This window comes from Protopterus annectens, chromosome 5.part0, assembly GCF_019279795.1.
Source record: "Protopterus annectens isolate FY-2018-M chromosome 5.part0, PAN1.0, whole genome shotgun sequence".
Classification (NCBI taxonomy): Eukaryota; Metazoa; Chordata; order Ceratodontiformes; family Protopteridae; genus Protopterus; species Protopterus annectens.
The window spans coordinates 960557867-960576047 of record NC_056735.1 but is presented as its reverse complement, the minus strand read 5'-3'; the positions used below and the strand labels follow the sequence as shown (position 1 = coordinate 960576047).

Below are 18181 nucleotides of genomic sequence, written 5' to 3'. Positions count from 1 at the left end.
ACCTTAGAAAGATAACACAATAGTATTAAAATACTGCAACAGAGAGCCGTAGGACCTGTACTGTTAACGTTAAGTATTTACAGAACTGTACTTTCTCGGTGTAAGGCTCATCCCTAAACAGGCTTTCAATGGGACCATAGTCCAAAAGATTTGCTCCCAGTGCAGTAAGTCACTTACGTTGAGAGTATGTCTTCAGTTTGGCCCCTTATTGAGGGCTTACTGTAGAAATATTATTTAGTAAAGCTGTGGCTATGTTCCACAGTTTTGTTGTATGTTAACCAGTATTCTGTTAATAGCTCATATAAAAAATAAGAATACCAAATTGAAAACGTTATCCCACTTGTATTTTTAGTTGTGTGTTGTGAGATTAGTAAATCATAAGTATTATATTTTAGTTAATTATTAGCTGGTGCTGTGCAACTGACGCACAGATGGCTATGAGAGAAATAGTTAACTTGAACAGCACAGTATCATTGCAAAGAAGAGGCAGTCTTAAGAGTAACAGTTATTTGCTTTTAATGCTGGAACCAGATAAACATTTTAATGTTGCTGTAACATTATTTTGAGATTATTTACAAATCTAACCATCTCCGTTATACTGTTTTAGAATTTTTCAATACTCAACTAGAAGTAGTAGTTCAACAGTTTGTGACATACTTCTTGTCAGCACCTTGCACGTTATTACATTACTAATTAGCAAGTCTGATGTAGCTCCCACTGTGGTTGGATTGCTTCCATAATTGCTATGGTTGGTTAAAGCCAAAATGTTGCTAACTTGACATTAATGTAATGCTGGCTAAATATATCTGATTAGTGCAGTCACTGCAGCAAACATTTAGTTTGGAGCAGGAATGTTATTGGAGACTGGATGAACAGGAGACTAATTCTACAGCTTAGTCACTTTGTGTTGTACTATATTTCTAGCTGTTCATTTGTTGGTTGCTTATGTCGTTTTTTTTTTTTTTTTTAACTAGAATTTAAAGAACCTAGAGTTATTGAGCTGTGGGAGATGGCCCAAAGATCAAATTTTACAACAAAGGAACTTGAGTCATTAAAGGTAAGGTGGAATATGTAGTGCTGCCTTCTTTTTGACTTATCTTTTTTTTATTTTATGGGGGGGGGGTAATGTTAAAAAATAGTAAGCTTTTCTCTTGCCCTTCACTGCTGAATGCTTGCAGGGTTTGTCAAGGTTGTGAAAAGTTTACTATACACTGAAAATGAAGATTTTTTTTTTTTTTGCCTTTTGTGGATTCACAAGACATAGTTGCTAGGCATGCAGTCCAGGAGACCATTAAGGAGCCTAGCCCAAATTCCCAGTTTCCCCAGAACGCGATCTGGTAAAATCACTTGCTGAAAATCATAAAGTAGGCAAATGAAGGTGGAAAGATTCAGTCCTTCTACCCTTGGCACAGGAAGCACTCCTTAGCAGGTCAGAGCTTTTAGTCCTCTGTGCTAGTTGTCAGACTAAAGTAGAAAATAGGCAGGTTCCTCTGATTTGAACTTCGATGTCTGGAATCAGAGTCCACATTTCTACCCATTACAAGATGGAACCTTTTGACTAATACACCTTTACTAGTACACTTTTTGCTTTTCTTGATTAACACATTGCTTTGTTTGCCAAGTGATAAGTATGCCTCTTGCTAAGGACTTTCAGTCTTAAGAAGCACCAGGGAAATTTAATATGGAAGAGTGGCAGGCACCAAAACAGTAAAAGGAAAGAGTATCCTAGCAAATTCCGTTACATGAAGAGGAAATGTGCAAGGAAAAAATAACCACTCTAGCTAATTACAGAGATGAGGCTTGGAGAGGAAATGAAAAATGAAAGCTATGACTGAAAATTAGAAGGTGGCAAAGGCTGTCACCACTTCTAACTAGAGAGGTCCAAAGTGATAGGTTCATAGGTTCATAGATTAGTACTAGGCTAACTGCCCTTGAGAGCCATTTTAAGCCTAGCCAATTATCCCTTGTGAGACTCAAACCCTGCACCTTGTGTTTGTAAGGCAAACACCTTAACCATTAGGCCACCCTCCCAACCCCTACTTTTAGTAATTGTGATAAATTTGGCCAGGATGTTAGAGAAGTTCCACTGTTGTAGCTTCTGCTGGGGAGGTGCCATGGACTGACTTTGTTTTTGTTTTCAGTTTGGTGATTATTGGTAAAGATGCTGAAATTGTTTTTCATAATGAAAATGATTTATTGATATTGCTTTTGAAGAACTGAGTAAATTCCCAGATCTCCAAGGGGCTGGATCAGAAAGATTGTGATCAATTATTGTGGAGAGAATTGATGATGAGCAAGAGGCCATAGCATTATCAGAGGACATTAAGAATGCAGCAGTATAAATGCAGATGCAGACCAATGAAGCAGAAGCTAAAGAATGATTGCATAGAAAAGCAGTTACTTGCTGTGAAGATATGGAGAGTAATTGCTGAAAGCACTGAGATATTGGAATCCCACCCCAGTGTCCACTAAATTCACCTATGGATTGCTCTTCTTTGACTAAGTTTGTCTAGTTCCAGACAATAGATACTTCACTGTTATGTTGAGGAGAATACCAGGTTTCTCACCACTGTGGACTTGGATAAACCCATAATGTCAGGATCATGGCCTAAAACTGAACACCAACATATTTAGTGTCGTGTAGTTAAGGAAACGAGGATTCCAACCTGCATACCATGTAACCCCCAGTTTGGAGTACTTCATAGCTTATTTGAACTCTGCATGTCATCTTGTTTTGTGCTGTTTTTGTAACTCCTGGCCACCATGCTACCATTACCAAAGTCCAGAAGTTCGATAAACGATCTGTATGGTGGCAGAAAGCAAAACCATCTCAAAACTAAGCAACTTTCTCTCTTAAATAAGCCCAATACCCTGGTGGCATAAGGCCAGTCTGTTCAATTGACTCAAATTCTCTGCCAAGAAATCCTCTCTAAACCTAATCCAGACTAATCAAGGAGCACTCACCTGCTCTGACTTTGTCACAGAGTTTAGCCACCCCCTCCAGTCTACTGACAGCATCGCCCCATCCCAGAGCCCACTTCTTTCACTCCCTTTCTAATTCAGAGAAAATGTCACGTAAGCAAATCAGTAACATAGTTGAAGACATGCCCTTGGACTCTTCCCCCAGGCTCAGATTGCATTTTTCCCTGGTTTATATACCACTGCAGGGAATTTCTAATCCAGCCTTTTCATCCTATCATTAATGTTTGCCTGACACAAAATATAATGTCAAATATCTGGAAACCAGCACTCATTACCTCCACGTCCCAGCCCAAACAATCCAAACCCCAAAACACATCACTCTTTTGTCTTATTTCCTTCCTGTCCACTCTTAGCAATGTGCTGGAAGAAGTCATCTATATACAGCTGTCAACCTACATTCAACAATACCATCTTCTTACCCTAAAACAGCATGGATTCTAAACAGGTAGTACACTGATGGAAATCTGGTGCCTAACAGAGGGCATTCTCCTCACCGTGGAAAAACGTAATTTGATAGGAGCAATATTTGTTCATCTCACAAACACCTTTCACCTTATCAGCCACCATCTCCTCCTCCTCCTCTCTCTGTCCAGAACATTGGCATTAGTAATGCATCAATCACCTGGTTCCAAGATGTCTTGTTGAAAAAATTGCTAATAGTTAAAATAGCCTGTTTAGTGGGAATACCCCAAGGTTCTGTTGTGGAACCTCTTCTATATTTTCATTAACAAACCATCTCATGACCTTCCTACTCTAAAATTCATCCACTACACTGATAATATGGTACTCTTTAGGTCCAGCAACAACCACTCTACAATCAAAACTTAACACCAAAAAAAACCTAGAGTCCCTCAATTCCTGGCTCATTTAGCACAAACACTTAGTTCTACAACAACCAAAGGCATGCTGTTTGGCTTCACTCAAAAACTAAAAAAAATTACCAAAGTCACTCAGTATACTGCAGTACCCATTGTGGTGCACCGATGGAAGCGACTAACTCCTTCAAATACCTTTGTTTATGGCTAGACATTCAGTACCCATATAGAAAAGAGAGGGCAAAGGTTAAATCTCATCTCTTTTGAGCCAGGAAAATCTCACCCAACTTGGATGTGAACTGTCCATAATGACAGCCTCTAAGAAAAACTCCTCCACATTACAGACAGTAGAAAACAAAATCTGACATTTCATCACTAACTCACCCTCTCATGACCGTCACTGCTTTACCCTCAAAAAAGCCAAATGGCTGCCAGTGCAGCACAAAGTAGACTTGCTGCTAACCTCTCATCTTCACATTTCTCCAGCCTAACTCATTCCCACGGATTGAAGGCTTACCGTCTGTTATTCTAAAAGTGTATTAGTTCTGGTTTAAGCACTTGGGCTTCAGGCCAGTTATTTTACATTAAGAATGTGTGGTCTGCACTCTTGTGGGAGGAGAAGGTAGATTCTTCCCTTCTGAGCTGGGAGTTTCTGGTTAAAGGCTTATTGTGCCTGTTTATTTGAACTGTTTCTTTCTGAAATTGGTACACCTTGTTTTCTGTAGCATAGACTAGATTCAGACCTGCTGAATCTAGCTTTGTTTGTATAACTTGAGCACTAATCCAGGCCATCTTTTTTGGAGAAGGTTCCCCTGCACCCTAGTGGCAGGAGTGTGCAGTTAGAACTTGTCTGATCAAAGACTGCTGGAATGGGGCTTCGTTTTTAGCTTTTTATTAGTTAATTTGTTTAAATCAGTTTGCTCATTTGCTGCTTTTATATCAAAAGATATTAAAAAATACACTTTAACACTGGCTAAGTGGCAATGCATAAACTATTCCCAGCGCCATAAAGTCCGCTCTTCAAATTTTCCCTTAGAACTAGCCAGTTTTTTTAGTCTTAGCACTCAAATCTGTTTCCTTGAGCTCAGCACTTGTTCAGAACTCATTGTAAGCACTAAATAAGCTACAAATTAATACAACACTCAACTTTCCTCACTTGTCTAGAGGAAAACAGTTTTTAGTACTTAATAAATAAGCACCTGTCCAGGCATGTCTAAGGGTCAGCTCCCAGTGTTTTCTTCTGTCTCCCTGATGACCCTGGCCATCTTGGGGCAATGCAGCAACTGCCTCATGTACACAGACAACCCTCTCCTCCTACCTCCCAACACTACAACCTGTGAGAGATGCACTTATATAGCCAAACTGGAAGCAAAGCTCTCTTCACCCAAGACTGGACTTAGACAGTCAAGAGGAGAAGGTAAACACTTGCACCACACCACACTCATCACATAGTCCCTCAAAACCTACACCACCAAAGCACACACATAGAAATACAAAACACACACCTACATTCGTGGAGGCTGTCAATAAAAATCTGCTCAAGCAACAGAGACCTCCAAAGCAGAAATGCAAGCAACCTCCACCCCTCCCAACACAACCCAAATGACACATAGCCCACAAACTCAGTGTGCCACTCAACCACAGCCCATAAGGCATAGCAACGTACCCAACACTCTAGTCATAGGTGACTCTATAGACGGGCACACTGATGTTCCACTCACCTGTCTAAACAAAGCGAAAGTTGCTGGCAGCTGCCTGTCAGGTGCCAGGATCCACCACATAACGCACGCACTCAGTTCACTCCACAGCAAGTACAAATATGACTCTGTCATTGTCCATGTTGGTGTGAATGACCTGAGATGTACCTCCTTGGACTACATGAAAAAAGACCTGGAGGAGCTCTCCAGTCTTGTAGCCCAGGCAGGTATGATCCTAGCTCTGAGGAGCATCCTGCCATCACCCATAATAATACCACCATACAAGGACAAAATGATTGGCGTCAACAATTGGCTAAGCTTCTGGTGTCATTCTAAGGGAATCCAGTATCTGTCTGCCTGAGTTGACATGATAGACGGACCATGATGCTTTGTCAGAGATGGTCTGCACCTGCCGCCCTTGGGATTCTGGATACTGGCTAAGACTCTTGCCCACCCCATAGTGCCTTTTTTAGGAAAGGTTCAAATGACAAATTCACCACCGTAACGGGTACAAGCAAGGAAAATATGAGGGTAATGCTACTCAGTGCTAGAAGTCTAAACCTCAAAATGCACTCGCTCGAGGCACTCCTTAAAATGGAGAACATCGACATCTGTGCAGTGACAGAGAACCTGATTCAAGGCTGCAGAGGGCACCCCTGCATTACCAGGCTGTAATTCATACCACACCTTTCGACCACCTAACCTGGACCGAAACACTAAAGGCAGAGGCGTGTCCATATTCATTAAGGATATCCACACCTCCAGGCTAGTTGCTCAGCATAATGCATCCGAGATTATTGAAGTGCAGCTAATTCTGGGCAAGACCACAATCCAAATTGTAGCTTGCTACAAATCCCCCGCCATGCCCCAGGATTCCCACTCCTCATTTCTTGATGCACTGGAAAATATTAGGGTACAACCCAACACCCTAATAATGTGTGATTTCAATTACCCCACCATTAAATGGGAAAACTACTCATGTACCAACTCTTTTGCTCAACATTTTCTGGAATTCATAAATTCCAGTGCCTTGGATCAACTTATCCACACCCCCACCAGGGGCAGCAATATCCTACACCTGGTCATTACCAACCTGGGTGACCAGTGTTCAATTCCTCATTGGTCAGATCCGACCACAGGCTAATCACCCTAGAGATCCACATCCTGCCCCCACCCCCATTAGGGAAACCACCGTAAAAATTTCTCCAAAGCCAACTTCACGCTTCTCAAGACAGTAGTGGCAAACTTCAAGACACCCATGCAGATGGACAATGGAGGTACGACTGTTGAATCCTACACAAATGCACTTTATAAGCACTTACACGAGTGCATATATCGTGCTATCCCTAACAGAACCAAGATGCTATTCTCCAAAAAAAAAGGAAGCCAGTCTGGTGGTCCCCTGCCATAAACAAACTCTACAACAGAAAAAAAGAAACTGTTTAAAAAAAGAGTAAAATCCCATGATTGGAGGAACTCCCTGGTCAGCCTCAGTAAGACGCTGAGATCCCTCAGAAAATCCTCAAAGCTAGTTGCGAAAACAAAATCGCCCTTGATTCTAAAGACAGCCACAAAGCATTCTGTAGCTATGTCAAGAATCTCAATGGCAACACTCGGATCTTCTCTGAATTACAGCACAATGGCACTAAATATACACAACCAACTGATATTGCCAACATCCTGGCATATGGGTTCAGTGCTAACTTTCCCCCCTCTTAGCCCCTAAAGGGCCCATCTCTATACCGGAAGAATGCAAAGTTCTTGTAATCACGGCTGCACAGGTAAAAACCACACTCTCCAAAGCCAAGAAAACAGCATCCATGAGACCTGACAACATCGCAGGCTGCATTCTACACGAACTACAGAATGAACTGGCACCCCACTTAAGTACCATGTTCAGTCATAGCCTCACTTCAGCCTTTGTGCCCACTGAATGGCACACAGCGACAGTTCTCCCACTCCACAAAAGGGGGGAGCCACCATGTACTCCGGGAAGAACTGCCCCATTAGCCCGACTAGCCTGGTCTGCAAGGCCATGGAACGTATCGTCATGGAACTTATAAACACAAACATTGGTAATCTCCAAATTCTGGACCCCACCCAGTTGGGTTTGTAAAAGGCAGATCATGTCTCCTAAACCTGATAGACTTCTTTGAAGCAGTCACCAAAGCCGTAGACGACGGTAAAGGTGATTCACACAGCCCATCTAGATCTTGCCAAGGCTTTCGACACCATCCCCCCACTCTGGAATTATAGATAAACTCATTAAACTAGGTATAAATTCCTATGTCACAAGATGGGTTGCCAACTGGCTCATTGACAGAACCCACACTGTGAAAGTAGCAGACTCCAAATCCAACTTCAGACCAGTGACAAGTGGAGTACCACAGGGTTCAGTCCTGGGTCCTCTCCTGTTTGGTATCTACTTCCCTGAAGTACATCCTAACACAGAAGGTCTTTGGCTAACGAAGTTCACAGATGACTGCAAACTAGGAGCCATAATCGAAACTTCTAATGATGTGGACATCCTACAAAGGGGCCTCACTGAGACAGATGCCTGGTGTCAAAGCCATGGCATCAAGCTCAATGCCAAAAAGTGCATTGTTATCCCCTTTGGTAAAAACTCTGTTCCCATGAACTACCACATAGGCGGTAGTCTACTTAACACTGAAAGTATGGTAAGAGACCTTGGGACACAGGTGGACATTAGTCTCTCTTTTGATAATCACATCGCCACAGTAGTCAGGAAATCCTTCTAAGTGGCACACCTCATCACAAAAGGTTTCTTATCCAGGAAAAAAGAGGTCATTGTTCCCCTCTGCTCGCCACTCATTAGACCCATTATAGAGTACAAAGCCTCTTTTGGTATGTACCTCACAAGACATCTTCAACAACTGGAAAGGCTGCAGAAATACCTCACAAAGAGGATTACCGGCCTCAAACAGATGCCCTATGCAGACCATCTCAAAAAAACTCCAGCTTAACTGTCGCATATCGCCTACTCAGAGGCTATCTCTGCCTAACATACAAAGCTATGTCAAACACAGAGCTGTTGGGCATGCTCCACTTAAAGAAATCCCAATCCCTCCGAGCTACATGCTCTAGGGACCTAAACCTTTTCACCACAATAAACAGAACATGCTAGAGGGATAGATTCCCTGTCTTCCCATACTCTGGAACAGACTACCTATCAATATCAAACAAAGCTCCTCATTGATGATTGGATGGGAAATAGGAAATTCACCCTGAGGATCACTTCTGTGGCTCTGCTTGACAGGGGCACAGGAAAAAATTTTTCTTGGGTGGCAAAAGCTGGGGTATCTTTTTGGCTTTGCTTATATAGGCCCTAGGCCCAATAGCCTAGTACCTACCTATGAACCCTCACATACAACAACTTCAGACACTTCTCTCAAGTAGCCCTCCCACTCCAGCCTGCACAAAACCAGGATACACTACACTGACCTCTCTTTTTCCATCCTTCCTGCTAAAATATGGGAATCCCTCCCTAATCATCTAAAGAACCTAAAATGCCCCCTCTCCACCTTCAGAGCTGAACTTAAAATCCTCTACACCAAATCAAACAATGTTTGTGACACAGCAGGCCAAAAGGGCCTCTCAACCTTGAGCATTACTGCCTTCAGCTACTAACACCTCATAACTCCCTCACTATGCCCCCTCACTGACTGTCATTATTCCACAACATTTCCACCATGATGTAAGCTTGAAATGTAATTGTGTGGATTGAAAAATTTGCATCTCATAAATGTTACTACATCTATTAATTGCTTCTGTATATTTTGTTATATATTTTTACTTTCTGTTACATTTTCAAAATGTACAGCTTTTACTGTACCTCTGTTCTATTTTTTTTCTTCTGTGTTAATAATTTCACCAGGACAATACCTGCAAATGGTCAGTTGTGATCAGTGTGTCACCCCAGTAATCAGATGTAAAATAAAAATAAAATAATTTATGCATGGAGGTTTAAACTTGCTCTGCGTGTACATTTACCTGCTCTTGATCTTGCCTTGTCCATTGTCTAGAGTAAATGGGACTTGTACCCGACAGGTGACTCCTTTACTCATTCTCACTTTTTGTGTCGCCTCAGATCCCTCTAAAGTTTTATAAATTCTGCAGCTTTTTAGGAATGTTACAGAGGCTCAATGGTAGGGCAAGGTATGAGTGTTGCACATTTATGTATTTCCAGTGTGTGTTGGGAGGCTGTGATTCTGGTTCAGGTTTCCTTTTACCACCATGCAGTGGAATTGCACGTAGGCCAGCAAAATTCTTGTTTGTAGTACCTCAGGTGCTGGACTTGCATTGTAGGTTATTAACTGGAACTTGAAGACCACTGGTCAGCAGGGTCCTCTAATGTAATGCAAGGTCTGTCTTCAACAGGACGCGCATCATTTCCAGCTTGTTGCATGACACACAGTTTGCACTTTTGGCCAGCACTTGCCTTGGTTGTAGTTGCAGACCCCCAAATGGAAGTTTTAGTATCTCTGTATGTCCCTTTAATTCAGCAGACTCGACATGGCAGCATGTGTGAGATAGGAATTTTTATTTATTTATTTATTTTTTTAACTTTAGTTGAACCTGATGTATGTTCCATGAGGGGTCAGCAACATCTTAGAAAATGCTATGGGACAGGAAGGAATTGTAGGTTTCTTTACATTTACCATAAGCCTTGGAAACAGAAGTGGTAATGCAGATTTCTTAGTAATTGGTGACTCCAACAATCTGGTTCAGTAGTATTCCATGGCACTTGTTAAAGGATCTGCATCAAATGATTTTTTTCTTTTTGAAATAAATCTGTGTAATTTGGCAAAATGTAACCTATTCGTTACAACAGCCATTAAGTCATCACAGTAACTCATATTTACCTTCTAACCAACTTAGCCAAGGCTTTTGACACTATCCCCCACTCTGGCATCGTTGGCAGACTCACCCAGCTAGGTGTCAGCCCTTTATATCGCTAGATGGGTTGCTAACTGGCTCGGTGATAGAACATACATTGTGAAAATAGGGGAATCCAACTCCCAACAGTAGACCTGTAACTGGTGGTGTTCCACAGGTATCAGTCCTGAGACCTCTACTGTTGGGATCTATTTCTCCGATGTACAAGCAAAAACTAAGTCTGTGGCTGACAGTTTGCTGATGACTGCAAACTGGGATCGGTCATAGATTGGCCAAATGATGTCAGCATCCTACAAGAGGATCTTACACAAACTGATGACTGGTGCCAAAGTTATGGCCTTAAACTCAATGCAAAAAAGTGTATTGTCATCCCATTCAGTAAGAGCGATGTTCCTGCTAATTACCACAGCAGCACCCTAACTACATACTCAGTGGTGAGAGACCTGGGCACACAGGTGGACGGCAACCTTACCTTTGATCACCATGTCTCCACAGTGGTGAGAAGGGCATTCTGTATTGCTCATCTCATAAGTTAAGGGCGTTGCCTCCAGAAAAAAAGTTGTAACCTCTCTGTACTGTTTCCTCATTAGACCAATAATTGAGTACAACGGCTCTTTTGGTATGTACCTTTCCAAGCATCTGCTGCAACTGGAGAGACCACAAAGGTTCATTACAAAGAAAATTCAAGATATTCAGCATCTTTCCTATGTGGATTGTTTGAAATCACTGTCACTTTATTCTGTTTCGTACAGACTACTCAGAGGCAGTCTCTGATGCTGCTTTATTGGAAATGCTACATATCCGCAAGTCAAATGGTACACGGGTTACTTGCTCTAAAGACCTTAACTTGGTATGTTACATTAGTCAAACCTGCTGAAAGGACAGATTTGTCTCCCAGAGTTTACCACACCTTTGAAACAGATTCCTACTTCATGTCAAACAGAGCTTGACCCTCTTCAGTCCAGATTGTGTCTGGATGGTTAACCGTAAATTCACCTAGTGGTTCTACCTGTGTCCCTCTTGGACAGGGGCAATAGGTGCTGATCATGGAAATAAGGGTAGAACTTGGCTAGGCTTGTAAGGGCCCTAGGGCATTAGTCTAGTAACTTTCTATGATCCTGTGAAAGCACTATTATTTTTCATCTCACAAAGCCTTACTTTGCGTTTTGTCCTCTTCTCCCCAACCTCCCTTTCTCCTCTGTCTTCTACAGCTTGTATATTTTGAATATACTGTACTTTACAGTTGGCGGCCATCTGAGGTCCCTTTGTTGTTAGGTGTTTAGCTCTCATATAATTAGTATGGTTTTTATTTCGTAGTATTGACTGGCTAAGTTTTCATTTACTGCCTAACTACAAAATTGTTTTATATTGTTTCTGTATTCTCTGTTTTATATAGTAGCTCAGGCAGACCTAAAAAATAAAGTGCTTAGAAGTCAAAAACAAAAATATTTGCAACAAATAACAGCAGTACATTGGTTAACAATACTAACATATACAGTATCAAGCAACTAACATATATACAGTATCAAGCAATATGATTTGCAGTTTTAACTAACTCACCATAAACATTATATACAGAAGGTTCATAACAGGTTCATAAGTTTGTACTATGGTGTCAACTACCAGGGCTTTGAGTCCAGCCATGCAACCCAACCCATTTTTTCCTGTAGCACATTGAATGCCCATATGGTGAGGGCTTGTTGGTAAGGAGGCAGCTGAGGGTTATAGGGGGTGATTGGGATTAGTTGATTTACTTTCTGCCTCTGTCCATCAGAGGCATAGTGTTCAGACAAGTGGTGAATTTATGATCTTCCATCCAATGATCAAGATTTCCCTTGAAAAGGTCTGGGATGAAGCCTGCTTCTTGTAGATGGTGTACCTTTTCCATAGTACAGGGATCCTCTGAAATGCATCATTCTCTGCAGCATATTTATTTTATTTATTTATTGACATTTTAACCGGGTTGGTCCAGCTGGGCTTGTGGCCCATTTTCAGTGGAGACCCGAGGAGAAAAACTCCATTCAAGCAGTTTACAGAAATTACAACATTTGAGTCTACCGAATTACAAAAAATATGGTAAACAGATAGTAAAGACACAAGTAAATTGCATGCACAAAGGAAATATACACATCATGTTTTTTCAGAGAAATGATATATTACAAATTTACATAATTTTGACCATCCTTACATATTAAGTTTATAAAGTATCCATATAGTAGAATACTTAGATGAAAGGGGGAGGGATTGTTTAGGTGTGTACGTGGGGTATTGGGAGTTTAGGTTGGGTCTTGACAAAGGCAAGTTTTGGAGTTAAGTAGATGACAGTTGAGTTCATTTTTAAAGTGTGAAGGGTGGGTGATGGAACGTATGTGTAGGGGAAGTTTGTTCCAAGCTTGGGCCAGATTGTGTTTATGTAGAAGTTTACCTACTGTGTTTTGGGTTGGTCGATGTCTAGCAGTTGCTGATTAGAGTTACGGAGAGTCCAAATTGGAGTATAGATAGAGACAAGGGAAGAGAGAGAATGCAGTGTAACATTTGAAATTGTAAAAGCAGTAGTTGTTGGGGGAGTTCAAGCCACTGGAGGGAGTTCAGGGCGAGGCAGTGATGTGCTTTGTATGGAGAGTGTATGGCATGTTGTACTTATGTGGCAGCAGTGGTCAGAAAAGTCTTTTACTTGGTTCATCTCATAAGTAAAGGGATTGCATCCAGAAAAAAGGAGGTTATTACCTCCAAACATCTGCACCAACTGGAAAGGCCACAGAAATACGTCACAAAGGGAATCCATGGCCTCCAGCACCTGTCCTATATGGACAGGCTGAAATCACTATCACTCTACTGGGTATTGTACAGATTGCTCAGAGGTGATCTGTGCATCACCTACAAGGCAATTTCATACCCTGCCATAATGGCGATGCTCCATATCCATAAGTCTAACTCCTTGCGCATTACCTGCATGAAGTGCCTAAGTCTAATATGCAACATCAACAAAACCTGCTGGAGAGACAGGTTTGTCTCTGAAAGGCTGCCTCGTCTTTGGAATAGACTTCCTATACATGTCAGAATACCCCGCTAACCCTCTTCAAGCGGAACCTTGATGAGTAGATGGGAAACCACAAATTTGTCCCAGAGGTTCCACCTGTGTCCTTCACTGACAGGGGCGACAGGTGCTGGCTGATGTTTCTTTTTTGGGGGATAAACTCTTGGCGTGGCTTGTAAGGGCCTCAGGGCCATTAGCCTAGTAACCTCCTGTGATCTTATGTCATAGGCAGAGTTTAAGATCTTGGATCTACTGCTCCTTGTGCTTATTATTTTGAGGATGTGCAAGAGGTCCGTCAGAGCTGGGTCTGAAGATGCCTTATATGCCAGACAAAGATCACCTCTCCGTAACCTGTAGGGGACTGAGTAAAGAGATAGGGCCTTAAGGCAATCTGTGGAGGTGTAGTGCAGGATATTTATGCCCAGGATTCCCCATAGTGAGGAACCTTTGTGAGCATTCAACCTTTGCAGGTGTCTTGTCAAGTACATGCTAGAGAGGGCATTGTATTCGATGATGGGTCTAATAAGGGCAGAGTAGAGTGGTGCTATAACATCCTTGGACCTGGATGTCTTGCATAGAATTTTATTACTACCTTGGCTACACTTGGGTCAAAGACCACATTACTATCTACATTTTCCTAAATTCCTAACTACCAGGTCAGCTTTTAGGGGTGTTTACCAGTGAAGTAATTAGTTTGGGTGGATGACTTCCCAAAGGGCACCGTAATGCATTTCTTTATTTTGTTTTAATTGTAGCTATAGCACCAGTCATTTGTTTGTGTCAGACCCTCTTGTTAGATGTTGGTGTCAAGGGGGAAATCTGTGCTGGCTCCCAGTTTACAATCATCTGTGAACTTAGCCAGACATCCGTCAACATTGGCATTGACTTCTGAGAAGTAGATGCCAAACAGGAGTGGCCCAACAGAGAGTCGTGGGGTACTGTGGTCTCCCCAAACGTGATTTCTTGGTTCCTGTCTGAGCCAGCCAGTAATACAGTGATTTATGTATATATTTCTGCCTAGTTCTGGGAGTTTGTCACCAATGCCTGAGTGGGATATTGTATCAAATGCCTTGGCCAGGTCAAGGTAGGCAGTATGCACTGTGTCCCCCCCCCCGCCCCATCCATAACCTTGGTGACCTTGTCAAAGAAGTCTGTTGGGTTGAGTGGACAAGACCTTCCCTTGACCCAAAAAAAAAAAAACTGGGATGGGTCCAGTGTCTGTATGTTGCCAATATCCGTGTTAATCATTTCCATGATAATTGATTCCATAGCTTTATGTATTACAGTTTAGACTGATGGTTTGTAGTTCCCGGGGTTGATTGATGGTCCAGCCTTGTGGAGAGAGATGAGCATTGCAGCCCTCCATTCACTTAGTACAGAACCTGTTTTGAGGCTGTAGTTGAAGAGGGTCTGTAGTTGTACTGCTAGGTGAGTGGTGGTTCAACTCTCCAATGTTAGTGAGTACCAGGTCTAGTATGTTTGATCCCTTAGTTGGAGTATGCACTCTCTGGTCAAGGGTGTTTGTGTTGACAGTGTCCAGGAAATGTTCCTGTGTGTTAGAGGCTGTGTATGTTTCCAAGTCTATAGCGGGGGGTAGTTAAAGTCTCCCCGGGTGTTTGGCTGGATATAGACCGTCTCAAGTAGGTCCAGGTACAAGTTGTGAACTTTTGTTTGTCATAGAGGGTGACCTGTAGCTGGCCATGGCATGGTAAGGAACCTTGTCTATGGCGACCTGTATGCAAATATAACTCTGTTTTACTAGCCTGGAGTTATATTTGTTGCTAATGTAAATCAAGAACCTCCACCTTTAGCCCCTGTCTGCATTGTTGTTGTTGGTCTAAATGTGTGGAAGACACTGTAACACTGCACTGCTGGAATTCTTTGAGGCTTTAAACCAAGTCTCCGTAACAACACAAATGTCTACATCTTCCAGAGTGCGGAGTTTCTTGTTTTAGCCTCATAGCATTGAGCAGTATTTTTATTTATTTATTTATTTTTTGTTATGTTGGAAGTTTTGTGATTTTGACATCACTAGCACTGCTTTTTAGGCAGAGTATTTTGGCAGATTATCATTCATGTTGGTCATAAGTTCAAATGGACTAGTCAGTCTGCAGGCCATTACAAGAATAGCTAAAACCCCCATTTGAAAGTTCCCTGTAGCCTCAAGGAGGGCAATACATGTTTGACCAAGTTAAAACTTAAGGCTGCCTCTCCAATTATTTAGGTTTACCTTGAAGGTGGCAAGGGAGCTACTCTGAATTATAGTGAACTGTATTCCAGAGTGATGGATATGTTGGGATCTGAATCAGTAATGCCATTGTACCTTATTGAAGGTTTAGTTCCTCTAACTGAGTCTTTGAGCTTCCATTTGTTTAGTAAAGAATAAGAGGTCAACGACTGTTGAATCTTTCATGGCTCGAAAAGTTTAGAGACAGATCTTTACAGAGGATTTTACGTACACGAGACTGAGTAAAGACAGAAGGCTGCCAGTCTGCCCCGTTACCTAAGATTTTGAGACTGCTGATCTTTTTGTTATAATCTCTGAGGTCTCTCAAGTTGAGTGATCGTTTTAGACCAGTGCATGCCAAAAGGTGCATTATAATCAATAATAGGAGTGATGAGATATGAGTAAAAAGGAATGAAGATGTTGGATCTGGTGGATTGAAACCTTATGACGATGTCTGATTGGAGGGGGGTGTATCACCTGTGTCATATGTGAAAATGTTTTATTTTTTTCACATTTAATTTGAGGCTGTTGTCCTTACACCAATTGTTAACATGGCCCAATTCATGCTGGAGCCATTGTGAGTCAGTGGAAGATTGAATAATACCACCCAGTTTACGGTCTGTAAAATTAGAGAACCATAGACCAGGCGTGTTGGGCTGAAGGTTGGAGAAGCACATGCTACATAGGAGGTGGTCCATCACTGAGACCTGTCGTACACCACTGGTAACTTTTTGCTTTCAGAAGTGGCACCTGTAACTGTAACCACATGGGTTCTGTCAGACGACTAGTTAGCTGTCCACCATGCAGCAGAAGAGTTTGTATTCAGATTTACATGTCTGTCAGTAATGTCTGCATGGAGAATAGTGTCAGATGTTGGGCAAGTTCAGAAATAAATTATCTACTGTGTAACCGCTATCCACTGCTTTGGATACTTTTTCAAAGACATCAGTAAGGTTAAAGAAGCTGAAATGAACTTTGACAAAGCTGAATTGGGGAGGGTCCAGGGTTGAGATATTTTCAATGTCCAGATTAATGAGGTCTGAGATGATATGCTCCATAGTTTTACATAGGAGGCTTGTGATACTAATAGTCTGTAGTTACCAGTGTCCTTGGTTGGGTTCCCCGTGTGTAATGGCATGACAGTGACAGTGTTTCAGGCTTCTGATGTGTAACCAGAGGAAAAACTTAGATTAAAGAATTTAAGTAGGGATTCAGATATCCCATATTTGACAGAGATAATCAGCCAGCCTGGTATTATCAGGAGTGATGGATTAGTGAAGTTGGCTTTTGAAAGGACTGATATCCCCTTTACCCCCCCCCCCCCACACACAGTTGTTTGGATCTCCTTTATGGGCAAGAAAGAGCCACTGTTCTCGCTCCTGGGATAGAGAACAGGGATGAAGTTCCTATTTGGTCAGGATGTTGTGCTTATCCCTGGGGAAGCGGCGCTGCCATTAATAACACCGCTGGCCCCATTTTTCCTGTCAAAAGGACTCCAAAGACTAAACATGACGTTACACCACAAAACGTAATGCATTTGTCATAGGTGATTCCATTGTGAGACACAGATGTTCCCCACTCCTATCTTGACATAACCAAGGTATGTGACACAATCCTCCACTCAAGTATTCTAGAGAAACTCTTCCCATTAACCGATATAATTAACCAATACATTGAGATGGGCAGCCAACTGGCTGACCAATAGGACACATACTGTCAAAGTGGGAGACTTCACCTAGCAAAAGGCCAGTCACCAAAGACATACTACAGGGTTCTGTGTTGGGCCCCTTACTGTTCTCAGAAGTCCAGGCAAACTTGGGCGACCTGTGGCTGACCAAGTTTGAGGATGATTGCAAATTGGGAGCAATCATTGAGTCCCCCGATGATTTTAATGTACACCAGACAGGGTTAACTCAGACAAATTATTGTTGCCAAAGCCACTGATTTAAAAAGAAATGCAAAAAAATGCTTTATTGTTCCCTTTGGAGAAGCTGACATCCCTACTAATTACAGTATAGACAGCACCCCCACCCCACGTGTAGACCCAGTGGTACATGATCTGTGTATTTGGGTTGATAGCAGCATGAACTTTGACCATCACATATCCACAGTCGTAAGGAAATCCTTTTATGTGGAATATCTTTTGAGTAAAGTCATTGCATCTAGATCTAAGGATGTTGTAGTTCCATTATGCTTGGCCCTCATCAGAACAATAACTGAGTAAAATGCTTCCTTTTGCATGTACCTCACCAGATACCTACAACAGTTGAAGAGATCAGAGGCTTCTCACCAAGAAATTAGAGGTTGTACAAAACAAGTCTTATGCAGAAAGACTGAAAGTCCTATCACTGTGTTCTATCTCCTACAGGTTACTAAGGGGATGACCTGGGCCTGGCTTACAGGGCAGTCTCTGACCTGGCCCTGATGGAAATGCTACACATTCATAAATCAAACTGCATGAGGGTCGCTCGCTTAAGGGATCTTAACCTAGCCTCTGATGTGAACA

At 42.1% G+C, this 18181-nt stretch overlaps 1 protein-coding gene across 1 annotated transcript in view; it reads left to right on the top strand.

The window, feature by feature from the left end:
• Positions 1-18181, top strand: part of LRPAP1 (LDL receptor related protein associated protein 1) — an 807807-nt gene that overhangs the window by 560472 nt on the left and 229154 nt on the right. The window contains exon 5 of the mRNA XM_044071944.1: positions 975-1057. Within this exon, the coding sequence (XP_043927879.1) occupies positions 975-1057 (83 nt within the window). The remainder of the gene's footprint in view (positions 1-974; positions 1058-18181) is intronic.